A 27830-nucleotide genomic window follows, 5' to 3' on the forward strand; every position below is an offset into this window, starting at 1 on the left:
TAGGTGGCACTTGGGGGCAGATGGGACACGGCAGCGGGACGGCAGTGTGTATCTCTCCTCCCCTGCTTTTCTGTGTAACAGGTGAGAAAGGCTGGGACCTCACTTGAGCCAACAAGCGCCCCATCCTGGCTTCCCTCAGTCATGGGGTGGGCTCAGCTGAGTGGGGTCCTCCGTCCCAGGCACAAAGGGAGGCAAGTATGGGAATTCAAGTTGCGGCCACTTGTGGAGCCCTCTAGCCAGAGGTGGGCAGTGGGAAGCTTTGACTATGTCTGACCCTGTAGCTTCCTCGATTCTCGGAGCAAATCCCTTGTGTACTGCCAGCTGCCTCCTCCAGTCGTCAGGCCTGGGGTGCGGTGTGCCCGTAAACACCGTGCCTCTTGCTGGTTCCCATCCCCAGTCGTGAACTCTTGGAGAGAAGGGGCCAGAATACGTCCCCTCTGCAGACTTCCCAAGAGCCACACGAGCGGACAGACCAGAGGCAGCAGAGGGACTGTGCATGGTGTTTTATTGGAGATGACAATGAGGTGGGGCGGGTTCTTCATGGAGCATGCTCTGTAGGTCGCGCGCTAGAGCCATAAGGCAAGGGCGGCCAGGCGGCCAGCCTCTGGGGACTGTTCACTGTGTCCCTCCCTCTCGTCTAACCCTAACTTAGTGGCAGCTATGAGTCAGGGAGCCCCTATCTTGCAGGAGGCATGGAAGGAAAGAACAGAAATGACAGATGCAAGGGCGAAGAGCGAGGAAAGCAGGGGACGCAGGAAGCTGTCCCGCCTCCCCTGTGGTCCAGGCTGGCTCTGGCTTCACTGTGCCCCAGTTCCCTAGTCTTGCCAGATGCTAAGCTTCCTGGTTTGGTGAGGGGGCCATTTTCTAACAGCTACAGCTGTGAGCCTGTCTGTCTGTCCTGCCTCACCTGTACTGCTCCTGCCTTAGGTGTAAGCACCCACCTCAGCTGATGGAACAGAAGTGCCGCCCTGAGCACTGATGCTTCCTTTCCGATGTGTGGCAGTGACATGAATGGAGTCCCTTCGCTTAGGGTTTACGCCAGCTTAGGAACAGCGTTTCTTCCTCATGCTGTGTTGCCCGCACTCACTCCCTCTTGCTATTTAGAGGAGTATCCATTCTAGCTGGAAGACACCCCCGCTAAGTGATCCTGGCCTGAGGTCATTGCCCACTGAGGCAGCTTCTTATGCAGGGGAAGGCGCCAAGGATGCAGAACACGGCTAGTACCTGGATGAGAACCTACGGGGTCACTGTGCCCAGGAGGTGAGGGGGCCCCTTGCTTCTCTCAGAACCTTGGGACCACAGTCAGCCCTGGACCTGGGGCTGGGCAGAGGGTTGTGTGAGCTGAACCTAACGGCAGCCTAATGCCAATCTAACTCCAGCCTGCCTGAGGTGGACACCCCAGCTGCTGTGCCTGTGCCTGCCAGGGTAGGGCAGGAGGTGGTCAGTAGCTGTCCTTAGGCCAAGGCCGGTTACGCTGCCAGTTCCGGTCATTGTGGTCGTGCTCCGAGTCCTGGGCTAGGAGCCGGTCTTGGGGGTCATGCCCGTTAGCACTGGGCAGCCCCGAGGTGTGTTGGCGGTGAGGCTGGTACAGGTCCTGGTAGGCATCTGCATAGTCGTCCTCCAGATGGCGGGAGCTGCGCTGTGAAGATCCGGTCCAGGCCTGGCGGGAGCTCTCGCTGGCCTCATCTGAGGGCATCAAGCTGTCCCGCTCCAGGGGCGAATGCTCCTCCCCTCGTTCTCCCAGCAGCTGCTGGTTCTGGGGGCCACACAACAGCTCTAAGTAAGGTAAGGGGAGGCTGGCCTTTGTTCCTCCTAGGACTCTGGCAGGCAGGAGGGGCTCTTCCTCTCCTACTCTCAAGTCCAGGGTTTTTAAAAGAGCAAGCAGTGCAAGGAAGCAGTAAGCTGGGGCATTTTGCAGGCCAGATGAAGAAAGCAGAATTTTAGCTCCATACAAATTCAGGCTTGGCCGGGGGTGGGGAGGGGGGTGGCGCACGCCTGTAATCCCAGCACTTCAGGAGGTAGAGGCAGGCGGGGCCAGCCTGGTCTACAGAGTGAGCTCCAGGACAGCCAAGGCTACACAGAGAAACCCTGTCTTGAAAAAAAAAAAAAACCAAATCCAAACAAACAAACAAAACAAAACAAAACAAATTCAGGCGCTTCCTTAAAAAGTGCCCGGGAGAAAGGTGTGGAGAGCCTGTATCCTTTAACCCTAGGTCCTCTCTGATCTCCGTTACTGTGGCTGTCCAATCAGGAAGTCCCTTGACCTGTGTGCCCTAGGTCTGTGGAGCAGGCAGAGCGCATACTCTCAGCAATCCCTTGGCGTCACAAACAGACCAAGAACAGTCCTCGGTCCTCGGTCGGGACAGGAGCTCTGCCTTGACTGGAGAAGCCTGCACACTAGAAGCAGTTACCTGAAGTCCTGGGATGGCACTGGGTGGACCCAGCAGTCCAGGGCCAGGCGCTGGGTGGTGGGTAGCTCGCCAGTAAACCTCCAAGTATTCGGCCAGGTGCTCACAGGCGTCATCCAACTGGTTCTCGTCCAGAATCACATCGAATGACTCCTGGGGAGAGAGGGGCACGGGGAGGTTGGCTTGTGCTGCAGCCCTGCTGCTGCACCCGGGAATAGCATGGCTGGGCCTGACCCCAAGCACTCACTGGTGGGCACTGAACCAGCTTATCGTACGCCATCATCTGCACAGTGAGGTGCTTCATCTGCGACTTCCCCCTGGAGCGGATCAGTCGCTGCAGAACCTGACAGAGAAGGAAGGGCAGAGGTGGGCGTCTCGCGGCTCTGGTGAGAGCCAGGCCTAGGAACTAGGCACGATTCCCAACTTGTGATAGACATTAGTACCAAGGGAGGAGGACTCAGAGGGTTAAGGATGGCAGGGAAAGGAGTCGGTCACCCGAGGCAGGACCCAAGCAGAGGTGCACTGTATTCTGGGGGACATCTTCTGGGGGACCCCAGGGACCCAGTCCGCTTACCTTCGGCGAGGACACCTTGACGAAGACGATGATGGGAGCGAGCGAGGTCTTGGCGAGCTGTGCCGGGTGGTTGATGGTGTCGGCGTCCAACACCACTAGCTGCAGGGATTTGGCCAGCTCGAATATGCGCTCAATCTCACTCTGTACTTCAGCTAAGGAAGGGGAGCGGCTCACCAGGGGCTCTGGCCATTGCCGGCTTCCAGAGCGCTACATGGCGGATGGACAGGAAGGACAGGCAGGGAGGGCAGTAACTGGGGCAGGTGGCCGGGCTTGGGCAAGAAGACAAGGAGCTAAAGGTTTTCACTAGCATCAAGTAGGCAGAGAACCAGGGGCAAAGGGCTCCTCACCGATGCTGGAGCGGGCAGAGGAGCGCTCGATGATGGTCCTCTTGCCGGGATTGTTGAGCACAGACCGCTTAGCCAGTGAGAGGTCGGCCGTGACACGGGTGATGGAGATCCTAGTGTGGAGGAGGATCGCACACCGCCGTCTAAGCCAAGGGTTCCTTACCCCGCTCCCTAGTTCTCCTTGAGAGATTAGCTCTGGGCATGCATGAGGGGGAAATTACTTTCCTCCCGATTATCATCCCGTTCCAGGTCAGGGCAGCTTACCTGCCATCAAACCTGTGCTTAAGGAAGTCGAAGAGAGCCTTCTGCATCATGTCTGTGACCTGGAGGGGACAGCGTGGCACTGACAGAGGGCCCCCAGGCAAAGGGACAGTGCCCCAGAGTAGAGTTCACACCCTCGGCACCACCGTGGCAGCTTTGGTAGGGGTAACTCTGGGCTTGGGAACTTCCTCACCTCATAACCTTTCAGAGAGGGTCCCACCAGCACCACGGGCCGCATGGAGGGCACCACATCATACGGGGGAACATGTTCCGCCTGCAGAACCGCCAGGAGGTCAGACAAAATCTAGGTCTCCGTGCCTACATTAGGCCTGACTGCTCTGGGGGCAGAGTGGAGAGTTCTGGGCGCCCTCCCCTCTGGTTCTGTAGATGTCAGAAGTGGCTGACCAAGAGGGTCCCCAGAGCCAAAAATGGATGACACCCCCCCTCCCCCGGCCCAGGTCCCTTTCACTCACCTGCTTTTGCTTCTGCTTGGCTTTTTGGAAAAGGAAATAGAAGATTAAAGTTGGTGAAGGGAAAATGCCCTGGAGGCTTGGGAGTCCCTCCCAGGGGAGGTGCCGGGCTCTCCCTGCGGTTCTGACCCCTCTTCCAGCCCCTCCCACACAGTTCACTGGAAAGGAGCCCCGTCCCCTTATTCGCCTACCCAGGGTGGATAAGCTGAGGGGAGGCTACCTAGAGACGGAGGAGGAGAGCGTCGGTTGCCAATGTCACCCAGGCTCGAAGGGTTCCCAGATCTCCTGACAGAAAGGGGGATGGTAAAACGGTCAATACAGTTCTATACATTAACATTTGACAAATTAGTAACTACATTTATGACAGCTGAGCGTGTGTATGTAAATGTGTAGCTGTGTTCTGTGGGTGCAGTGTTAAGTGTTTGTGTGTGTGTGTGTGTGTGTGTGTGTGTGTGTGTGTGCACTGAGTCTCAGCAGAGTTCGCACCTGGCCTTCTGTTCCTGTTTGAGCCGGATGCTCTCCAGGCGTTGGGGGCTGGGGATAAAGGCGATGTCTCCGCCCTCTTTCACTAGCCTCCCGATCCACCAGTCATTGCTGTACTTCTGGGAGGGAATGAGAAGAGGGAGGAGCCGTGTGAGGGGGAGGAGCCGTGTGAGAGGAAGACAGAGGAAGGGCCAAGGGGTGTGGAATGGCACCACGGAGCAGGGCAGCCAGGTTCAAGCCACGAGCTGTTGCACTTCGGAACCCCGGATGTCACGGGAGACCAGGCCGCTGCTGAGTTAGTTACTCTACCCTCCCACTTAGAAGCCAAACTCAGGACCAAGGCAGGTCTGGGAATGGCGGGAACCTTGGAGTCAGGTCCTGAGTGAGGGGCATACAGGTGTGTACACAGATGAAACGGGAGGATCTGGGAATTACTTTTAGATAGAGAACCGAAGAGCCACTGGGACCTGGGACAGCAAACAGGAGAGTTAAGTGTTAGTTAGAGTAGGCTTCTGGGGACAATAAGGTTCATTACCTCTTTAATGTGCAGAAAATCTTTGGCCTCAAAGTTGACTCCAGAGCCCTGGACTGGGCACTCCTCATCCAGAACTCCACAGTAGCTGACATTGGTCCTCACAGCAAATGCCACAGGTTTGTGCTGGGGAATTGATCATCAGGACAGTGAGAGACAAAACACCTCAGCGTGCCTCATGGGAAGGCAGAAACCCCAGAGAAGGCTATTGCCTGCTACAGGCATACACTTTTCCAGACATAAGTACAGCCTGGCATGACCCTGGGGTCCTAAGCTCCCGTACAGAGTTGTACCCAGCTGCCTCCCACCAGCAGGCGTACCTTGGCTCTTTCCAGCTGCTGCTGAGCCTGACTCTCCACTTCCCGTCGGGCACTCTCCCGGTCCTCCTCCAGGGAGACGTCAGAGTCCAGAGAGGGGCGGCTGGTGTAGGAGTCGGCTGAACCCTGGGACGGGAGAGGCTGTGTAAAAGGGGCCATACAGGCCTCCTCCTAGCCCTGATGGTGTTAAATCCAGGGGACATGCCCTCTTAGCTCCACGAGAGCCAAAGCAGCCTGGACATTGTTATCCCTTTAAGATGACTGTAAAGAGTACAGCCAGGTAAGAGGTGCCGGCTGCAGCTGGGAGTTGGTGTTGCAGTGCACTCAGCACCCGGAGGTCAAGGTTAGTAGCTGGAGAGTTAAAGACTTTCTGGGCTATATGAGACCTCCCCCTCTGCCCCCCCAAAAGCAGGATGGTGTAAAGGCATTTGCTGTTCAAACACGGTGACCTAGGTTACTCTGGGGAACAAACAGAGGTAGAACCCATCTCTGAAAGTTGTCCTCTGATCTACACACACACACCAGCAGCAGCAGCATGTGTGTGTCTGAGCTTACACACACATGTATAAACAGTAAATTAAAACATACACAACATACACAGTGGCATGTGTGTGTGTCTGAGCTTATACACATACAGCAGCAGCAGCATGTGTTGTCTGAGCTTACACACACACATGTATAAACAATAAATTAAAACATACACAACGTGGCATGTGTGTCTGAGCTTACACACACACATACCACACACACACACACACACACACGAGTTAGATTGTGGTAGTGCCTGGCCTACAGAGTTATTTTCAGGACAGCCAGGGCTACACAGAGAAACTGGTCTTGAAATCCAAACCAAACACACACATACACACACACACACACACAGAGAGAGAGAGAGAGAGAGAGAGAGAGGAGGGAGGGAGAGAGGGAGAGAGAGACAGATGGAGAAACAGAGAGAGAAGAGAGAGAGAGAGAGAGTGAGGAGGGAGGGAAAGAGAGAGAGAAAGAGAGAGGAGGGAGGGGGAGAGAGAGAGTGTGTGTTGCCTGCCTGTCTCCCAGGTGAGGTGTACTCGCACAGCAGGCTTCCAAGTTTTGAAAGCTGTACAGTGGACGAGTACTTCACCTTGTGTGAAGTGGGGGCCAAAGCCCGGACTCCTGGAGTCACTCCTTTGCTCCCCGCACCCACTTTCTTTCCTTCCCACCCCTGTGAGGACAGGGAGCAGGGCAGGTGGAAGCAGTAGGGAGACATGGAGAAAGCACTCTGCGGCTGTCTCCCTGAGCACAGGCGAGGCCGGCACGCCTGCCACCTGGCCTGCATCTCTCCATCCTCTCCTAGGGCCCACGGGAGATCAGGGCCTGGAGGGAGTCTGTGCCGGTGCCAGGCAACCCGCCCAAGATACAGGACCTTGGGGATGCCTTTGGTAACGTGAAGGGGTAGTCACTGAGCCCAGCCCACGGTAGGGTCTTGGGGCAGAGGCAGACATTTGGAGGGTTACAGAGTTCACCTTCAGGGCTAGACAAATAAGGGAAGTTCAACTTTGAGACGAGCAGCGGTAAGATAACTGGATTAGGGAAAAAGACATCTTTTCTGACTCAGTTTCTCCTTCTTGTGTGCAGGAGCCTGGAGAAATTCTTCCCTGTATTTTGAGATGTCAGCTGCAGCACAGAAAAGCTTAAGAGGCTAGGTAAAAGGATGTGTGTGAGGAAAGGTTTCAGAATGTTGAGGTTGAAGAACAGACTCTCAAAGCCACTGGCTAAGGCTACCTACCTACCTACAAGCAGCAGAGGCCAGACTCTCTTTGGAAAAAGCAAACAGACACTCTGCGGTCAACCAGGCCTAGGGAACAGCCCTGCATAAGCAAGAGGGTCATCTTGGAATCTAAGCTAAAGGCTGTGTCTATTGTAAACCGAATGGCTCGAGGCAGCCCCAGAACTGGGGAGGGAGGGAGGAAGCCTTTTGTTTTGCAGAAGTAGAAGCTGTCTGCTCCCCCACCCCCACCTCCTGCCAAGGGAGAACGAGGCTAAGACCCAGAAAAAACCTTGACATGGGGTGAGGGACTTCACTCCCAGGATGAGAAAGTGCTCGCTGTGCTGGCTGGCTGAAGGGATAGAGACCAGCAGGTGAAAAGGGCAGGAGGGAGGCCAGGCAGGAAGACCACCGACTGCGAGCCTACAGCGCATCTATCCCACACTTCCTTAGTGCCCAGCGGGTGTTAGAGAAGTGTAGCTTTGACCTCCCCTGATCCAAGTTCTCAGCCTAATTCAGGCTTTAAAGCTAGGTAACCTCTTAACCCTAGAGAATGGCAGGATCTCTCCCTAAATTCTTCAATGCGATCAAATGGAAGCCTTGGGGGTTGCCTATGCTCAGTCTGGTACCAATAACATTCTACTCCGTAGAATGGTGGTGTCTAGCCCGCGTTGGCACACGCCTTTAATCCCAGTACTTGGGAGGAAGAGGCAGGCAGATTTCTGAGTTAGAGGCCAGCCTGGTCTACAGAGTGAGTTCCAGGACAGCCTTCTCTACACAGAGAAACCCTGTCTCAAAACAAACAAACAAAACAAAACAAAAAAAAAAAAAGGAATAAGAATGATAGGGTCTTACTTCCCTACCTACTATGCCCCCAAAAGCCAGAGTCTCAGTACTCTGGAGCTGCTGGAGTTGGCACAGTGCCCCGGTGGTGCCCCCCTTGCCTGGTGAGTGTGTGGGCAGGCTGCAGCTCCTCTCTTGCCTGGCACGGGGGAAGAAGAGGAGGGAGATGAGCCCAGTGGATTTATTTAGAGCCTGATCTCCCTCCTACTGCTTCAGAGGGGGCCTCAGGGAGAGCAGGGAACTAGTGGAGGAAGGGAAAGAGATCCAAGAACCAGGAAGGGTCAGGAGGGGGCGATGGGTCAGCAGGCTGCCCTCGAATAACATCCGTCAGTCTCCTGCAACAGCCCCGACTTCTCACCAGGGATGAGAAGGAAGCGCCTCAGGCCCTGCAGCCCCGCAGCCCCGCAGAGAGGTCTCTCCTCCAGCTCCTCCTGACTCCCTGGGCTACACCAGCTGTCCCTTCAACTGTCAGAAAGAGGTGCCCACCAGAGCCCTCAGAACCATCTCTCTTCTCTCCCTTGCAATGTAATTAGCCCCAGTGCCCCATGGAAAATTGGGCCCAGAAGGAGCCTGGTCCCAGAATCAACTGACACCATGCTTGCTCTGAGGTTCACTACATATCTTTCCTGGGCCTGAGACAGAAGGCTCTACCCGATCCTGTCAGGGGCCCCTTTCAAGCCCTGTTAGTGGTACTTCGTGTGGGATGTCTGGGGGAGACCCGCGACTCCAAGGGGCTCTGAAGCTCTTGTCCCATCTTTCCAGGCAGTCTCTCTGCTCTTGAGCTCCGGGAATCACTGCCTAATGAGCTGATTTGTCTCAGTGGGTCAGGAGATAAAAGCAAAGAGGAGAATTAAATATTTATTGGTTGCCTGGTTCTCTGAGCAAAGAGCTTCCTCGCCAGCCCCATGCCCTGAGCTCCTCCGCCCTCACCTCCAAGCCCTCCGCGGTGAGCAGGAGCTCAGAGGAAACCTCAGCAGGGGGCTAGGCTGAACTCTGTTGGAAGGCTTAGCCCTGTGGTGGGTGGCCTTTCCGAGAAGCTGGGCTAGAGGCCGTGGTGGAGTCAAGGCCATGCGCACGGGGGTGGGCAGAGAGGAATAAAGGACCTCAAGTTCTAGAATTCCTGTCTGCAGAGGCTGGTACCCCACTCGCTAATGTTCTTCCAGCTCCCTAATTTGTCGTTTATTTGAGACACAGGTTCAGAGTGTCTCCCCCAGAGCTTAGCTTTCCCTGTTGTGTTCAGACCCCATGAACCCGGGGTATGGAACTCCAAACGTTCCATGATCCCTCTAAGACCTCGGTGCCAGGGCCTTCTGTCCTACCGTCCTCAACCTGAGCTGTGGGGCCACCTGCTCGAGCCATCCCCCTCCCTCTGTGTACACACCGGAGTACCTGGGATACCTGGCTATGAGAGACCATCTCCCCACTTTCCTAGAGAGCCCCCCGCCAGCTTACGCGCGCTGCCCCGCTGCCAAGACGTTTTTTAAAGTGCAGAACTGGGGGAAGGGTTGAAGAGAGAGGTGTCATTCCAACTCCCCCACCCCCACCCTCCCCCGTGGGCACTCACCGCCTCCGAGTCCTCAAACCCGGGCACGTAGGAGTCGTCATACATGGGGGAGTCCGGGGTGGGGTGGGGGGAGCGAGCGGCGCCGGGGGCGAGGACGGCGGGCCGCGCCCGAGATGCCACCGAGCCGCGCAGCCCTGCGGGCGGCGGCGGAGAGCGCGAGCGCGAAGGAAGGAGCGAGCCGCGAAGACCAGCTGCTCGAAGACCAGCTGCTCGCAGCTCAGATCACCGCTCCCCTCCCCACCCCCCAGCCCAGCCGGTCCCACCCCGAGCGCGCCAGCGCGGCTGAGGAATCTGCCGCCGGCTCCCACAACAATAGTGCCCGCCCACCTGACCCCCTCCCGGGAAGACGCGGGCGGCGGGGGGCGCGGCGGCCGGGGGATCCGCCGGGGCCGCGGAACCGGGCGCACGCGAGTCGGGAAGGTGGGTCCCCGGCACCTCCGGGGCCGGGGCGGCGGGGAAGAAGGGCGGAGAGGCTGCAGGCGGGGCGGATCCCGGCGGGGAGGAGGCGGGGCGAGGAGAGATGCGGAGACAGGGACTCTCGCAACCCAGGAACTGCTCCGCCGGGAAACAAAGGGCTGGCGCGGGGGAGGGGAAGGGGAGAGACGCGGCGGCGACAAGACGCGACCCCGGTGGAGAATGGAGAGGGTGCGGGCGGCGGGGAGGATGGCTGGAGAGAACAGAGGACTGGAGGCAGGGAGAACGCGGAGACAGGAAAATGGAGACCTAAAGGAGGACGGGCAGCAGATGGGGAGAGGTCTCAGGTGATCCGGCAATGTTGGCTCCCTGCAAGTCCTGGAGACACCCAGAGCAAACCCCGCAGTGGTACTGGAGAGGAATGGTTTTCAGCAGCTCCTGCCCCAACAGGTGCCCGGCCCTCTCGGTTCCGGGCTGCAGTAAAGAGCCGACCCTTGGGGGGGGGGGGAGTTCGGGGACGCTGGCTAGGCCTCCCACACCTGTTGCACCGGCAGATTTCATCCAAGTTAAGCTGAAATGGAGATTCTCTTCCTCATTTCCCTGCCAAGGATTGTGCCAGACATTGGCAAGGCATCCGCGGCAACTGGGGCAGAAAGGGGCTGTTTTAGGTGAGCCTAAAAGGATGGAGGCAAGGGGGTGGCTGTAGGGGGAGCAGAAGGTGAGATCCTGACGCTGAGGTTGAGAAGGAAAAAGGGTAAAGCCTACCGCTTTGCAAAAGGCCAGGATTATGGTGTGCAGGGTGCTGGTACTAAGTCATCCCGCACCAGTCAGCGCCCCCACCCCCACCCTGCCATTCGAGGAAAGAGCAGAGTCTTACTCTCGGAAGAGATCTTCCAACGGCTCTCATCATTTGAAGCTCCGTCCCTTTTTACATCCCCCCTCCCCAGAATTTTCCTTTTGCATTTTGACCTCCTGCTTGGGCATCCCAAGAGGATGTGAGGCAGACGGCAGCCATGCCTGGTGTCTCGCTTTCTCAAGTCAGCCCTTTGCCACTTACTAGCTCCTGAAACCCGGGGGACGGTGTGTGTGTGTGTGTGTGTGTGTGTGTGTGTGTGTGTGTGTGTGTGTGAGACGTTCAAGGCCCTGTCCATCTTTGACCCTTCCTGCCACAACTGGGAAGGGTTCATCAGATCTATAGAAGGTTCTGTGTGGGAGACAGGAAGACCACCCACCCAAGCCAACTGGCTTCCCAGCTATGCCTCATCTCCCTGTTCCCTTGATAAGAAAGAGATGGTGAGGGTCTCATCTTATGACATCCTAGTTTGTCCTCTGACTGAAGGATTGGCAGGAAACTTTATCGGAGCCCTTGTGTCTGAGGACACTAGCGGCGACTGGGGGAGGCGGCTTCCACAGCTGCAACCCTGCGTGTTTAGGGTTAGTAAGGTGCATCCTGTGTGCCTTGCCCTGCGCTTCCGCTCCTTTGTCTCTTTAGTCCTCTCTCCTCCCAGAGGGTGGAGAAGTGTCAAAGAGTAAGACCCTTCCGGCTCTCTTCTCCTGGAAGAGGGTCCCATCTGGGATGTCCTCTCATTTGGGGACTGTCCACCCACGGGGGTCCCTGGACAGGAGGCAGCAGATTTGCCACCCGCCTCACACGGATCGGATCACACCTTGTTGTCTTCATCCCCAGCTGGGACAATGGTGTCTAAGTCTGCCTTTGAGAGATTCATTGCTATGCCAACCACCTCCCCAGGAGACGGTTCCTCATACCTACGGTTAGGTTATCCCCCGGGTCCTGAGGCGCTTGATCCTCCCTCCCTCCCTCCCTCCTCCTGTACCTCCGAGCTGCCCCTGCGTGGCCACCCCAGTTCTCACTCCAGCCACACCTGCCTAGCCCAGTTCTCCTGCTAATCCAGCTGTGGAAGCAGGATAGAGGAGGAAAGCCTTAGACGACCAGGTTTGGGAGCTGAAACCCTCCAGAAAACTCTAACTGGGCAGCAAGTGGGGAAACTGAGGCAGGAACTGGGAATTCTACTCCAGATGGAGGCCCCTCACATTCTAGCTATTAGGATGCCCCCTCCCCGGAACTCAGAGAGGATCGCTGAGGGAGCCTGGCACAGCCCTCCTTTCAATAGAGCCCCTTTCTCAGCTCCCCAGTCAGACCTCTCTGCATATTTTGCAGGAGGTGCCAGGTCCAGCCCTCCCTTCCTCTTACCCAAAGCTCCCAACTCCTGTTTTCGCTCCCTCCCCAGGCTGCAGTTTCCCCCAAACGCCGTTGCTTTCCTCCCACCCTTCTGGGGAGGGGGCCCCAGTGGTTACCTCGTTCAGCAGGAAGGTTGCACTGGAGTCAGAAAAAGACATAGACCGGGTTAGCGGCCTCTCTCCCTCCCCCGGGCCAGGGGCTCCGAGGCGGGAGCGGGCCCCAGCCGCGGCTCTGCACACCGCTCCAGCCTGCACGCCTGGCCTCGCCCCACGCCCGCCCAGCTCCAGCCGCCCGCTCCCTCTCCTCGCTCCTGGTTCCACCCCTTTTCCTCCTCCTCCCTCCTCCCTCCTCCCTTCCTTTCTAGCCTCCTCCTTCAATTTCTCTCGCTCTTCCCTCGTCTTTCAGTCTAGTGTGCCTCCACTTCAGTCTTGCCTCTTTACCACCCTAGTTCCCTATTCATCTAGTGTCTCCTACTGTCCTTCCATCCCCACCCCTCTTTCCCACCCAGCCCCCCTCCCCCTCCCCCTCCACCAGGTCTCCAGAAAAGACAGGGTCTGTGGAGCTCTGCCACCGCAGGTGAGGGCGGGAAAGGTTCAAAGGCAGGCTCCAGGGGAGGCTGTGTTCGGCTCCCCCCAGGCCCCAGTTCAGCGCATCTAATATCTCACCCCCAGCGCCCTAGGAAGAAAAGCCCTACTGAGTCCCCACCTCAGCCGGGTAACAGACCGAGAAGGTTCAAGAATCGGATGTTCAGTCCGCTTGACCAAGCCTCAAGACGCCCGCCCCTCTGAGTTCTGGGGAAGCCACGACCACCCACCCCGTCCAGGTCCCGGTACTGTGACTTCTGCGGAATTCTTTAGGAGACAGCCCAGCACGGACGCTTCCTGTGTCCGCTAGGGCTCTGCAGGTCTCAGATCCGCCAAAGGAAAGGTCAAGGCGAGGTGAGGCGGCCGCTTCCCTACCTGCTGTAGTGCCCCCTAGGACACCCCTATGGCGGGGTGTCCGCACCCACCCTCCAGGTGACTGCATCGGCCGCACTGCTGTCTCCTGCCAGCAGGAGGCGCTGCCGGGGAGGGCGCAGCCTGGATCCAGACCCTGCTGAAGCCTCTCCCCCTCCGAGAGCCCCAGGAGAGAACCCCAGGTCACATTCTGTCCCCACCCATGGGGGGTTCTTTAGAGGCACGCTTGTCCCCTCCAGAGCCCTAGACCGCTCTTACCTCCATCCCGGTCTCAGGGCGAGCCCAGGCAAGCCGGACTGCATCCCAGCTCTGTCTGGGCAGCAGAGAGCACAAAGTCGCAGGACCGCTTCTCGGGTCAGTACCCCTTCTCGTCCCCTCCGGCGGGCACGTCAAAGCGGACAAGCCCAAGTTCTGGCGTGGGAGGGGGGAGCGAGGGTGTAATCCCAGTCCGCTCGCTTCCTACATCCTTCTAAGCGGACTGACCTCTCATTGGTCCTTCCATACCGAACCGGACCCTTTTCTGTTCTTAAGGCAGTGACTGCTCCCGATCCTGGGGCAGGTGGGAGCAGACCCCCTCATGGAGACGGAACTGAGAGATCTAATGACCTGGGCGAGCCTCCAACTTCACCTCCGGGTTTCCCAACGGGAAAACTCCCTTTCTCAGCCCTTCTTCGAACCCACTTTCTCCGGGTGGAGGGGGCTTGGAACCCCTCCACTCCACCTCCCTGTTCTCTGAAGGTCTCCGGAGACTGTCTCTACTCTGCTCACTTTCCACTGGTCCCATTCCAGAGAGAGCTAAGGTAGAAGAGCGTCCATCCTCAGAACGCTCCATTCCTGGGCTGGCTTTAACCTGGAAAGTGCCTGGGGAGGGCACTGCCCCCCTTCCTCTGTGGTCTGTTCCTGCCACAGAGATGGTTTCTTTTCTGCCACCCCTACACACCCAGCTTCAACTCTGAAGAGGAGACACGGGCTTGCGGACGGGGTGGGGGAGTAGGGAGGATATTAATTCTTTTCCTTTTGTCTTGTTGGGGGGTGTCATGGAGGGAGCTAAAGTTTTGCCTAGGCAGTAAGACCTGGAGGGAGAGCTGTATCCCCCTCCCCCCTCCCTGCCTCCCCTGCTGACCACAGCTAATGGACTAGCTCCTCTGGGCCTTGGGGCGCTTCAGTTTTCACAGGAGAAGCGATTGTCCCTGGCTTCCCTCCGCCCTCTCCCTGAGCCTGCACCCCTGAAGCCATCTCCGCCCCTTTGAAACATAACTATCAGTTCTCCGAGTTTATCAGAGGGAATCTGGGATGCAAAGGGGGAGCCCACATCCCGGTTAGTTCATTTTCACTCAGGCTGTGTGACCTGGACTGCATACCAGGTCTCCACTTCAGACAGGGTCCTGGACCCCAGGACTCCCTGTCCAAGGCCCTCCCCCCAGCGAGGTGATCGGCAGGTCCCCTACGCTCCGCCTCTCCACTTAAGGTCTTTCAGTTCCTGCTTTGCACTTGGGACTTGAGTCTCTGGCCAGGTTACTTAGGAGAGGCCCCTACTGGATACCTGTTTGGGGGCTCTGCCCCAGCTGGGTCTGTGCAGACCTACCAAACCCTAGGCTCCCACACAGCACCAAGAGAGCCAAGAGGCTTCATTATCTCACCCCTCAGTCCGCACTTGCCTCCTCAGAATGTCAGAATCCGGACAACTCTGTTTATCGGCCCTGGTATTTGGTAGTCTGGGCATTACCAGGACATAATCTGTGGCCCACCACATCCTTTTTTTTTTTAATCTACTAGACCAAAACATGATGCTTTATCCCTCCGAGAAAATTCTTTGGAAGTAACTTCTTCAGGAAATTTCCATTGTCAACTCCAAATGTAGCCAGGCAGTGGTGACGCACGCCTTTAATCCCAGCACTTGGGAGGCAGAGGCAGGCGGATTTCTGAGTTGGTTGGAGGCCAGCCTGGTCTACAGAGTGAGTTCCAGGACAGCCAGGGCTACACAGAGAAATCCTGTCTTAAAAAAAAAAAAAAACAACCTCCAAAGGTTACTTTGGGAAGTTCCTCCAACATCAAACTTCAGTCTCTCCTGCTGCAATCAGTACTCTCTTCCTGGGCTCCACCTCTGGGCCTATAGAATTATTTGATGCTTTGAGTCTCTCTCAGGCTCCATCTCCCTGATGCAGCATTTGCTATAAATATGTCTGAAGAGTTTCTTGCTGACAGTGCCCAGAGTGATAGCACCTTCCCTGCGGAAGCCAGGCCCCAGAGGGAGTGAGGCGTCAACTCCGGCTTCCAGACCAGCGATTTCTTGCCCACTCTGGGGCAGACAGTGGGTCTGCTTTGACCATTTGAGGAATCCCTCTTCACTTGAAAGAGGAAAATGAGGAGCCAGACATGCTCGGCTCTCGGGCTTCTGCTGGTCAGCCTGGCGCAGCCCGGCGCAGCCCGGTGCAGACGAGGCGCTCTGTAAGCGTTTGCTTTAGTCTTTCATCTCAGTTTCCCCTCTAACCATTGGGTACCAGATGCAAAGACTGGATTTCAGTAGGAACAGGGCTAGCATAGGAACAGGATTCAGGCTGTTCCTGAAGGCTGGGACACTGAGAAGGCGAAGTCCCTGACATGGCTTAGACTTTACCACCATTGCTCCACACTATAGACAAAGAACTGGTTGGCACACTCTGAATCCCTCCTCTTGCCACCCGTGGGGTCAGTTCAGGTCCTCCACCCCCACGGTCTCCAAGCTCCATAAATATCAACTCTTACCCAGAGAGGCTGGGGTTGAAGAGAAGGGGAGGACCAGGACCGGCAGAGTCAAGAAGAGGTTTGGGGACGTCGTCTAAGTGATGGGAGCTCCAGCAGAGCAGGACTCCTGAAGCGGGGACAGCTGAGACGGACGCGTCAGGGGACAGAGGGCTGTGGACATCATTAGGAAAGTAGCCTGCAGAGGCTCGGCCAGGGCATGAGGCTGAGCCTGGTATATGCACGGCAGGGAGCTGAGTGCAGGCGCTGAGATCCTTCCGGGTCTGGGCCCCAAGTATCAGGCCAGCCTGAAACCCTTTTCACAAGGAATAGCGGGCCGGGCCGGGCCGGGCCGGGCCGGGCTGTGTGCAGCGCAGGCTTGGACGTTGGGCACCTCCGACTCCCTCTCCGAACCCACAGAGCTGTGGCAGCCATCTCTGGCTCAGAATGAGGGCATGGTGCCTGCAGCCTGCTGGAAGATGAATTATTGAAGAGGGCGTAGTGCTGGCTGCTCACGGCTGCTGGCTCCTGGGCCCAGGCATTGCCTGTCACTCTGAGGTTCTCACCGCTGTGAGGGGCTTTGTGGCCTTGGGAAGGATATTAGGGAGAGCGAGCTGCACCTGTATGGAGGTGGAGGGTGGGCTGCTGGGTTTGGAGAGGACCCTCCTGCAAAGAAAGGAGGTGGGCGGCTGGTAGCGGAATGTCCGGGCGGGCGTGGAGGCTGCTCTTAGGATAGAGAGCTGACACTCGCCTTTGAAGCAGACCAGGGACTGGGAACGGAAGACCCTTGCGCCAAGCAGCTGCTGGAAGTTGCAGGTTTGGATTCCTCTAGATCTCTGGGGTTGTAGAGGCAAACGTTTGGATTTTTGAATGACATGAAAGTAGCTCAGGGAGAGGACATTGAGGGTGAGCCTGGCACCTCCCTACACACAGGACTCTGTAGGGGGCAGGGGTGGAGAATGGGTAGGTAAGCCTTGGGGTTCTGAAAGGTCACCTAGAAAATCTTGGAAAGAAGGCAGCATTTGGAGTCTGAAGACCAGAGGGAGGGCCTGATTCTACAGAGTTACTACTTGTGTGTAGTATTTATTGCCTCAGAAACTGCTGTTTAAAAATAGAAAGAAGTGGGTGGGAGAGATAGCTCATTGGTTAAGAGCACTGACTGCTCTTTCAAAGGTCCTGAGTTCAAGTCCCAGCAACCACATGGTGCCTCACAACCATCTGTACAGCTACAGTGTACTCATATACCTAAAAATAAATAAATATTAAAAAAAAAAAACAGAAAGAAGGGGGCTGGGGTTCAGCGGTTAAGAGCACACTGGCTGCTCTTCCAGGTCCTGGGTTCAATTTCCAGCACCCATGTGGCAACACTCAGCTGTGTGTAATTCCAGTTCCAGGGGATCCTCACACTGACAAGCAACACACCAGTGTATGTTTAAAAAGGAAGAAGAAAGAAAAAGGAAAAAGGGTTGTTGTTATTAAGGGAAAGGAAAGAAGGGCCAAGCAGAGAGACGGTTGGGAGCACTGTCTGCTCTTCCAGGGGATCTGGGTTTGATTCCTGGCCCCCAAACAGCAGCTCACACCTGTCTGTAACTCCAGTTTCAGGGGGTGTGGCACCCCCTTTTGACTTCTTCGGTACCAAGTGTGTACATGATACACAGACATATATATTCACACAAAGCACACAGACACATAAAATAAATCTTTTAAGAGGAGGGGACGAAAGGGGCTGACGGTGGGGGCAGCCCAGCTGGCAGAGTGCACAGGAAGCCTGAAGCCCTGGGGTAAATTCTCAGCCCCGAATAATCCAAGCAGGGAGGCACATGCCTATAACCAGAAGGTCAAAACCATCACCAGCTGTACAGGGAGGCCCGTCTGTCCCACAGGAGACCCTATCTGAAAAAGGAAAAGGGGCCTGGAGAGATGGCTCAGCGGTTAAGAGCACCGACTGCTCTTCCACAGGTCCTGAGTTCAATTCCCAGCAACCACATGGTGGCTCTCAACTATCTGTAACAAGATCTGTAACAAGATCTGATCCCTCTTCAGCGACACTGTACTTACATATAATAAACAAATAAATAAATACTTTTTTAAATAAAAAAGGAAAGGGGGCCTGGAGAGATGGCTCAGCAGTTAGAAGAACAGCAGTTCAGAGTTCTTCCATAGGTCCTGGGTGCCGTTCCCAGCACCATGTGGCAGCTCACAACTGTAATTCCAGCTTCCAGAGATCCAACACCCGCACACGGACACATATGCAGACAGAACGCCAACTCGCATAAAATAAAAATAAACCATCAGACAGACAGACACACACAGAGAGAGAGAGAGAGAGAGAGAGAGAGAGAGAGAACTGATGATCTTCTGAAGACTGAAGTTTGGTTTTCAGTACCCACATGGTGGCTCTCAACCATCTTTAAGTCCAGTTCTAGGGGATCTGACTCCCCTCCAGGTGCACAAAGCTCACAGTCATATATGTAGGCAAAACACAAAACTAGGGGGAAATTAAAGGAAAAGAATAAAATTGGGCCCAATGGCACACACCGGCTACTCCAGCAGTTAAGAAGTCCGATCAGGCGGCTTGAGAGTGGGAAGGCAGCCTAGGCAACAGAGGGAGACCTTGTCTCAAAACCAAACAAGAAACAGCCCACAGAAGGAGAAAGACAGGAAAGAACAGGAAGTACCCTCTTGTCACAAAGCTCTGTGAGAACGGGAAAGTCTGTGGTTCACCACGTGTAAACTGCTCTGGCAGAGGTAGGACCCGGAATCCTAGAAACCAGCAAAGCGGCACAGAGTGGAAGAAGCGGTGCAGGGTTAGAGTTGGGGCTTTTAGGCCCTGCTCTGTGCCTAAGCCACCGAGGGACTTCTGAGATTAAATGACTTTTAAATGCCTCAGCTAACCAATAGTTGAATCTTCTCATGTGGGGATCCCAGCTAGTTTCCATACTGCGCATGCCCACTGGGACTTTCCTCACGTCCAGCATTTGAGACTTCCCCTGAAAAGCCACGCCGCCATCCCCCCTCCCCGTCCCCGTCCCCCAACCCCCGTCCCTGTCCCCCAACCCCCAACCAGAAACCAGGGCGCTTAGCATTTCCATCCCTAGTATGTGAGGCCACACCCCCCTCTCCTTCAAACTGGTGCAGTAGGGTTTCTTGACTTCCCCGGAGGCAGCATGAATCAAATATTTGGAATGCAGTTCTCAAAATAACCTTTGATTATTATTATAGAAGTGTTGCCTATAAGTCACAAAAGGAAAATAAAGTTTAGAAGCTAGGTGGGATAGTTTATAGCCATAATCTGGATTGACAATGGGAAGCTGAGTTAGTGGCTGCCCGCAAGTCCAAGGCTGGCCTGGACTAAATAATGGGTTTCAGGTCAGCCAGGGCTAGAGTGGGATCTTGTTACACACACACACACACACACACACACACACAAGAAAGATCAGGAATAAAACAAATCAAAACATTATACTCCCATCACCTAAGAACAAGGACTGCTAATATGTCTGCATTCTGGCTAGATTTTTTTTTTCTCTTCTTGCAATGCTACACACTAAACTATCCGCTGCTGACCTACACCTCTGGCCTCTGGATTTTCTTTCTTTCTTTTTTTTTTTTTTAAGTATGGAATGAGATATAACCGAATTGCCGAAACCACAAATACTAGATCTACAATTGGATGGCTTTCTGCGTTTATGTATACGGATCTAGCTCTGTGTAACCACGTCAATATTTAGGCATCCACCTCACATGAAAAGCCTCCTTCTATTCCTTTCCTGGTTGGCATCTGTCCTACCATGGGCATGACGATGCAGACACCATTACAGATTCCACTTGCACATACTTGAACTTTGTATAACAGTGATGGATGTCCAGACTGTACAGGATTCTATTTTAAGGTTTACATTTTTATGACTTATATATGCACGGGTGGGAGGGGACATGCTATATATGTATGGATATCTGCAGAGGTCAGAAGAGGGTGTCGGATCTCCTGAAGCTGGAGTTACAGTTTGTGAGCCACCCAAAGGCTGCTGGGCACTGAACATGGGCCCTCTGCAAGAGCAGCAAGTGCTCCCACCTGCTGAGTCCTCTCTCCACCTGCTGAGTTCTCTCTCCACCTGCTGAGTCCTCTCTCCACCTGCTGAGTCCTCTCTCCACCTGCTGAGTCCTCTCTCCACTGGTCTTCCTTGGCTTTTTGGAGTTTTCCACTACCCTGCAGTAGACTATTCTTAGACTATCCCACAATTTAATCTCTCCACTCTTCATTCTTCTGCTAAGGATGATTCCAATTTTGTCTATAATAAATAAAATTCCTATGAACATTCTGAATATGTCTTTTGGCAATCAAATGAACTTGTTTCTTCTGGGTATATACTTAGAAATGGAATTATAGGATAAGATGTATCCCTTTTCATACCCTTAGACAAAAATTTTTTTAAGAAAAATGGGATCATAATGAAATGCTGTTTGAAATTTGCCTTTTTTCATTCAATTATGTTTTACATTTTTTAATTTTAATTTTATCTTTTCTTAGTCAGTACCTAATTCACCCCAAACTGTCTTTTACAAATGCTGATAGATTCCACTCGGTATCCAAGCAGAGACTGTGGCTGTCTTTTGCTACTTTGTGGGTTCTTCTTTCTTCCACCCTTCTCTACCCCTCTTCTTCCTCCCTTTCAATCCACTAACACTAAATAGGAAAGAGAGAGAGAAAAAAGAGGTTGAGAGGAAAGGAAAGAGATCCCTGAATAAAGTCAGGATCGGAAAGGGGGCAAAGGCATCCTTAGACTACTCCCTGCTGATTAGGGGCATTGAGTTCCTTTGGGCAAATTTGATCTTTGTAGTCATCTAATTGTTTCTTCTCCTTTTCTTCCCTCTTGTTTCTTCTTCATGCACTACTACTACTACTTAACTGAGACCAACAACAACCCCCCACCTCTCAGGGGCCTCAACATTTATATTCCCCCTAAGAAGTCCTGGAATTCCAAACAGCACACAATCGCAGAAACTGTCTGCAGCTGGCAAAATCATGCCCGTGCTAGAGCATGAGGCAAATCATAGTCTGCTGTGAACAATCTGAAGCAGCTTCATATCCTGGATTAAAATGAAAACATATTCCCATGATATTTTTCAAAGACCTTCCAAAATCCAGTGTGTTCACTACAAAAGGCCATGTATTGAATACCCTGTGTGCAGTGGGCTGGCATATTTATTGTCGGTAAGCTTTCCTTGGGTCCTAGCAGACTGTTAGCAGATATATTTGTTCTTTGCTATGTGAATATCTTTATAGCTTCACCACAACATGGAGGCTTACTTCTAGGGATGGGGTGAGGGACAAGTTTGTGGTAGAGTCCAGTAGAAGCCACAACCTGTTTGTAGCCTAATTTTGAAAGTGACATTTCATCCTCTACTGCATTATATTATGAAGCAATCCTTAGGTCCAAGTCACACGGAAAGCATGGCCTTACACCCAGGCCCAAATCCTAGGAGGCAGAGGTTGCTGTTGCGGAGGGGTCCCCTGCATGACCTGTGTGACCTTGTAGGCATGCCTGTGTGACCTTGCAGACCTGTGGCTGCTATTTCAACTGCCCTGCCGGCATGTGAGGACACAAGAAGTGGGAGGGGCACTTTCATGTATACATCATTCATCGTGCAAACAGCCCTGCAGTGCTGGGCTGTTATTCAGAAATTGCTCGCCTAGCAAGTGCTGAAGCCCTGAGTTCAGCCCCCAGCACAGAACAAAACCAAAAATATCAACAGTGCTGTGCAGGCAAATCCCTCACATGCATGTCACCGAGACTTGACAGCCTCAGGCTCCCTGCCTAGAATCTATTACTGGGTTCCCAGTAATTCTGACAGAAACAAAACAAAAACCCAACTCTTCACTCTTCTGAACAGTGGAAAGTTCACAGCAAAAGGGCTTGCCTGTCTTGCAGAGTGTTAGGATTCTGTCTAAGCTCCACCCCACAGTTACCTGACAACAGCCAGGTCTAGCCCACTATTAAAGGGGCTGCTTGCCCCCTCCTCTCTCTCTTATCCTCTTGTTCTCTTCTCTCTTGCCCTCTTGGGCTCTTCCCTTCCCCTTCCCTCCCCCCCCCCAAGTGGTCTACTTCTCAACTCTTTCTTTCTGCCTTTCTCTGCCTCTACTATCCCCTTAACTCCACCCCCCATGCCCTGGATAAACTCTATTCTATACTATACTGTCATGGGTGTGGTCCCTCAGGGGAAGGGATGCCTCTGCAGGGCCCATGAGGCACCCCCTTCCCCCACATGCCCATAAAACTTTTTTTTGTTTGTTTTTGTTTTTGTTTTTGGTTTTTTTGGATTTGGTTTTTTCGAAACAGGGTTTCTCTGTATAGCCCTGGCTGTCCTGGAACTCACTCTGTAGACCAGGCTGGCCTCAAACTCAGAAATCCTCCTGCCTCTGCCTCCCAGAGTGCTGGGATTACAGGCGTGGGCCACCACCGCCTGGCTCATAGAGCATATCCTAATAGCCTCTTTCTCTTTTTATGATCACAACACAGAGGACCTTGGTTCAATTCCCAGCACTCATATAAGTCATCTTACAATAGTCTGCAACTCCAGCCTCTTAAGAGCTGATGCTTTCTTCTCACCTCCAGAGAGACCTGCACACACATGCATATATATGCTGAACACCACACACACACACACACACACACACACACACACATACACACACATGCAAAACCTCAAGACTCAACAAAATTCACAGCTACATTGAAGAGAAACAAAGTTTCTGTACTCCATGCAGGTGCATAGAGGTTTCCCTTCCCTCTCCCCCAACTCCCAACAACACAAAGACAGATCACTCTCCCGGAAAGTCTCCATTTGTGTCAGAGTTGACTCTCCGTGTAGGCTGTGTGCTGGATGTGACTATTTGTATCCATCCCTACAGCAAGAGTGGAAACCCGGAGTTGTGTCTCCCGATTCCTCCCTTCCACCACCCAGCTCCGTTGTTTCCTGTGTCCAGAATGTCTTCTGCAGCACACAGGAAACAGACAACTAAATAGCAATACATACAGTTCAGAAAAATAAAAAACAAAAACAAAACAGTGAAATTCATGAACTCTGATTTGGCTTGAGGTATTTAAGCCTCTGCAGCAAACAAAGAAACAAAAGCAGTCACAACAGTACCAAGCCAGCCAGGAGGAAACTGAAACGTAAAGTTCCAACCTTTACAGAGCTTTCCCTGGGAGCCCCGCCTCTGCCCACCTGCCTCCTAGAGAGCTTGCTCACAGTTTAGCAGCTTACAGTCGGGTCCCTTTCCTGTGGCCTTCTGCTTTTCCTGCCTCCCAGCTCCTCCTGCCTATTTGCCTGTGGGTGGTTTGGGGACACATTAGGACTCAGAAATACACTATGCACTAGAAATTATTCTGATGACCCCATGCAGTGAAAACCAATTCAGCTGTACCTGCTGGGCAGCGCTGGAGTCCAGGCTTATGGACGGTGAAGGACATCAGACATAGCCAGTTTGTGGCCAGCCTGATTTGACCCTGTCTCAAAACAAAACCAACCAACCATCCAAATAAACAAAAAACACAACAACAAAACACTCAATTCAATTTTAGAACTATTAAGAAGACAAAATTGTGACGATTTCCATAACAAATTGATGTTTGGGGGAAAATATTAAATATGGGACCATTTTTTTTAAAGATTTGTTTTGTTGTTGTTGTTGTTGTTTTAATGTCTTCAGACACACCAAAAGGAGGTGTCAGATCCCATTACAGATGGTTGTGAGCCACCATGTTGTTGCTGGGAATTGAACTCAGGACCTCTGGAAGGGCAGTCAGTGCTCTCAACCACTGAGCCATCTCTCCAGCCCATGTGGGACCATTTTTAAACAAACATTGTTCAGTGACTTTGCCCTGCTGGCACCTGGTGCCCAGCTCTCATCAGTTTCTCTCCTTCTTATTCTGCAGGAAGGAGGAAGTTTCCGGAGACCAGGATGCTGTGCTGATTCCCTCACTGGAGTGTTTTCATGCCGGTAACCAAAGTAGGCATTTACCTGTCTTGGTCATTTCTGAAGGTATAGAGAAATGGCCGGAGCGGTACAGTGAATATATGCACATCTTGTTTATATTTACTGGCTGTCAGAGTTCTCACCTTTGTGGACTCTTTCAGATGTGCGGTTCTGTGGAGCCTCAGGAGTGTGAGAGCAGAAGCCAGCTGAGTCCCTGAATACTCACCCTGCATTACACTGAGAGGCGCCTGCCCTCACCTTTGACACCCTCCACTGCCCTACCCGCTACCCTACCCTACCTCCAGTTGAATTCCGAGTCTCATGTGTTCCCAGGAAAGACTTTTGCTATTGAGCACTGTAGCCATTTCTTCTTACATTTAAATTTTGTTCTGAGACAGAGTCTCAGTAAACAGGCCAAGCTGCCCTTGGCCTTCCAGACCTCCTGCTCTATCTCCTAAGTAGACGGACCTGGATTCCGGTCCTGGCATCCACTCAGTGGCTCACAATGGCCTGTAACTCTAGTTCCGGGAAGACGTCCACCCTAGAAAGACAATGGGCACACACATGGTACAGTCACACATTCAGGCAAAGCATTCATCACACAAAACATATAAATAAATCTTAAACCAACAACAACAACAACCTGTGCCAGAGAAGTGTCATGTGATTACTTAGTTATGTTTGTCCACATTCATTGAAAGTATTAATCTGCCGGGCAGTGGTGGTGCACGCCTTTAATCCCAGCACTTGGGAGGCAGAGGCAGGCAGATTTCTGAGTTCCAGGCCAGCCTGGTCTACAGAGTGAGTTCCAGAAAACCCTGTCTCAACACCCCCACCCTTACGCCCCCAAAAGAAAAGTATTAATCCTTGACTTTTTTTTTTCCTCTCCTAACATTGATATTTTGGGAGAATGCAACTGACAGCCCAGGAAGTGCCCCTCCCTCTGTCTGTTTGCCCACAGTTAGATCTGGGTTGAACATTTCTGGCACAGTTACCACCCTGTGACCTTGTATCTTTCCTACTGAGTCTGTCTGAGGTCATAGGGCATCAGTGTGTTCAGTTTGGGTGCTGTTGGGTTTGGTCCCCTGGTTAAGGCCTCTCCTGTGGCTTTTTTTTGTTTTTGGCTTTTTGGCTTTTTGGCTTTTTGGCTTTTTGGCTTTGGCTTTTTCAAGACAGGGTTTCTCTTTGTAGCCCTGGCTGTCCTGGAACTCACTCTGTAGACCAGGCTGGCCTCGAACTCAGAAATCCACCTGCCTCTGCCTCCCAGAGTGCTGGGATTACAGGTGTGTGCCACCACCGCCCGGTGGCATTTTTCTTAAATGGGGTGTTAGTCTCAGAAGGAGAGAACCAGGAGAGCTGCCAGGAAGGATGGAACCTCTGCAGACTTGGGAGAGGCAGCGAAAGGAAAGGAAGCCATTGTTATGACTTTTTCCCTGCAGCCAAAAACCCACCAGATGATTTCACCTCCAGGAGGTTCTGCCCCTCTGGAGGCAGCCGCCTTAGGTCCTGCCTGAGCCAAACCCATCCTCAGTGTCTTCCCTTCCTCAACCCACCCTGGGAGCTCACGTCCTAAACTAAGGCCGAGATCTGTCTGGTCAAAAGCAATTGCAAATGGCATCCTGTCTGGAGTCGGACCCCTAACACCTGTATGCTGTGCTGGCTGTGAGCTGGGAGATATTTGGTTTCTCTCTTCAGATCATAACTGGGACCTGGAGCTTATTAGATGTAGTTTGGGCCTTTGGGCCTTTTAAACAATATTCCTGTCAGACCCTCGCCTCTTACATGCAATGGTATTCTACCACCAAATGCTTCAGTAATATTTCCCATCCCTTCATCTCTCTCTCTCTCTCTCCTTTTTTTTTTTTTTGACACTAACTATGTATCTCAGGCTAACCTTAAACTCAAGATCCTCCTGCCTTAGTTTCTCCAATTGCTAGAGGTAAGCACCACCCTATTCAGCTATGGACATTTAAAAAAATAATCTCTCTCTCTCTCTCTCTCTCTCTCTCCCTCCCTCCCTCCCTCCCTCCCCCTTTCTCTCGGTTTTTCCAGAGTTTCTCTATGTAGCCCTGGCTGTCCTGGAACTTACTCTGTAAACCAGGCTGGCCTCAAATTCAGAGCTCCACCTGCCTCTGCCTCTCACGCGCTGGGATCAAAGGTGTGTGCCACCACTGCCCGGCTCAAAGTCATTTTCAAGATTTTGTGTTCTGGTGGTGGATAGTTATCACTTGCTTGCCTATGCACATGGCATTAAACTCTGTCCCCAGAATAGTAAACAACAAAACAAAAATAACTATGACATACTTCAATTTTTTTCAGTTCGTGAGGGTGGTTAATTTTGGTGGGTTTTGTGGTAGTTTAAGTGAAAATGGCCACATTAGTTCATATATTTATATCTTTTTTTTTTTTTTTTTTGGATTTGGTTTTTTCGAGACAGGGTTTCTCTGTGTATCCCTGGCTGTCCTGGAACTCACTCTGTAGACCAGGCTGGCCTCGAACTCAGAAATCCGCCTGCCTCTGCCTCCCAGAGTGCTGGGATTACAGGCGTGCACCACCACCACCCGGCTAGTTCATATATTTAAATGCTTGGTCCCCAGTTGGTAGAACTGTTTAGGAAGGATTAGGAGGCTTGGTCTTGTTGGGGGTGTGTGTGTCACTGGAAGTTTTGAGGTTTCAAAACATGCCAAACCCAGTCTCTCTCTCTCTCTCTCTCTCTCTCTCTCTCTCTCTCTCTCTCTCTCTCTCTCTCTGCCCTCTCTGCCACGGCTTCTTCTGCATGCCCGTTTGCTTCCTGTCATGGTGATCATGGACTAAACCCCAATTAAAAGTTTCCTCTTATAAGTTGCCCTGGTCATGGCATCTCTTCACAGCAGTAGAGCACTCACTAAAACAGATTTAGATTTTGGAAGAACATTTAAAAGCCTTCGAGGAGAAGTGGGATTTTCTTCCTTTCTCCCTCCTCCTCTTCCTTCTTCCTTCCTTCCCTCCTCTGCTTCTGCTTCCTTTTTAGATAAGGTCTTATGCCTTGTCTGGGCTGCCCTCTAACTCACAGCGACCATCTTCTCCACTTCCCAAGCACTCAGACTGCAGCCATGAGCCCACAAGCCTCATCTGAGATGAGATTTGGAAGAGGGTCGACCGATGACTGCAGCCTTTTCGCTGCGTCAAGCAGAGCAAGGCAGCTGTGGTGTCTCTGCTGTTCTGAGGCCCTTGTGTACTGAGTCCCCTTAGTAAGGCTGACCTAGTGAGTGCTTCAGACAGGGGACGACCTGGGGAGCTTTTTGGTTAGTCTGTAAGGCTGTACTCTCTCCTTTGCTGGCAGACCCCTTGGTGCCATGCGGGGGGCCCGGCAGGGGCTCAGGACTATAGTCCCAACCGCTGTCTGACTCCTGCGCCTGGAGAGACAGCTCAGCAGTTAAGAGTGCTTGTTGGTCCTCCAGAGGATTCGAGTTCAGTTCCTGCCATCCAGGTGAGCAGCTCGCAGCAGCTCTGGGGGATGGCCTCCTCTCTGGTCTCCAACAGCATCCCACACACAGACAGACATAGGCAGAAATAATAGATCTTTAAAAAAGGAATTAAATCCTATCATCTATCTCGTGACCATAGAATTGAATCCGTCTAGTCACCAATGAGACTGAATCTCCAATTGGCCTTTTGCTTGTGGCTTTGATACCATAAAACAGAACGCCCTGGTTGACTGTATCCCATGTCCTGAGGGGCACAACCATTTCGTTATGATTGTTTTCAAGACAGGGTTTCTCTGTATAGGCCTGGCTGTCCTGGAACTTGCTCTGTAAACCAGGCTGGCCTCAAATCCAGAGATCTATCTGCCTCTGCCTCCTGAGTGCTGGGTTTAAAGGTGCATACCACCACTTCCTGGGTGGAACCAATTAATTATACATGCATGGCTTTGTTCCGTCGAGCGTGTGTGTGTGTGTGTGTGTGTGTGTGTGTGTGTGTGTGTGTGTGTGTGTTAGGGTGGGGGGTGGAGGGTGAGGGGGTAGGGGGTTAGAAGGTA

The 27830-nt window shown here is 53.1% G+C and overlaps 1 protein-coding gene across 2 annotated transcripts; it reads right to left on the minus strand.

The window, feature by feature from the left end:
• Positions 1-488: 488 nt before the first annotated feature.
• On the minus strand, positions 489-12415 carry Cacnb3 (calcium voltage-gated channel auxiliary subunit beta 3). 2 transcript variants are annotated; one of them, XM_052161345.1, is made up of 13 exons: positions 12271-12415; positions 5393-5515; positions 5076-5198; positions 4544-4659; positions 4278-4342; positions 4061-4080; positions 3781-3861; positions 3591-3649; positions 3330-3439; positions 2983-3134; positions 2656-2751; positions 2412-2561; positions 489-1756 (listed from the first exon to the last, which is right to left on the minus strand). In XM_052161345.1, exons 1-13 carry the CDS (start codon positions 12310-12312, stop codon positions 1442-1444), a joined length of 1452 nt encoding a protein of 483 aa, XP_052017305.1. In that variant the 5' UTR covers positions 12313-12415; the 3' UTR covers positions 489-1441. The 2 variants fall into 2 exon arrangements, with proteins under 2 accessions (XP_052017305.1, XP_052017304.1); XM_052161344.1 differs by lacking the exon at positions 12271-12415 and adding an exon at positions 9541-9740.
• Between the last annotated feature and the right edge of the window lie 15415 nt (positions 12416-27830).

Source organism: Apodemus sylvaticus, chromosome 17 (genome assembly GCF_947179515.1).
Source record: "Apodemus sylvaticus chromosome 17, mApoSyl1.1, whole genome shotgun sequence".
NCBI classification, from domain to species: Eukaryota; Metazoa; Chordata; class Mammalia; order Rodentia; family Muridae; genus Apodemus; species Apodemus sylvaticus.

Bases quoted from the DNA above. Each gene is read 5' to 3' on its own strand.
- Cacnb3 (XM_052161344.1), bottom strand. From the start codon at position 9,585: ATGTATGACGACTCCTACGTGCCCGGGTTTGAGGACTCGGAGGCG. The intron at 5,516-9,540 runs GTGAGTGCCCAC...CTCCCGTCCCAG, and splicing joins GGTTTGAGGACTCGGAGGCG to GGTTCAGCCGACTCCTACAC. The intron at 5,199-5,392 runs GTACGCCTGCTG...TCAATTCCCCAG, and splicing joins AGCAGCTGGAAAGAGCCAAG to CACAAACCTGTGGCATTTGC.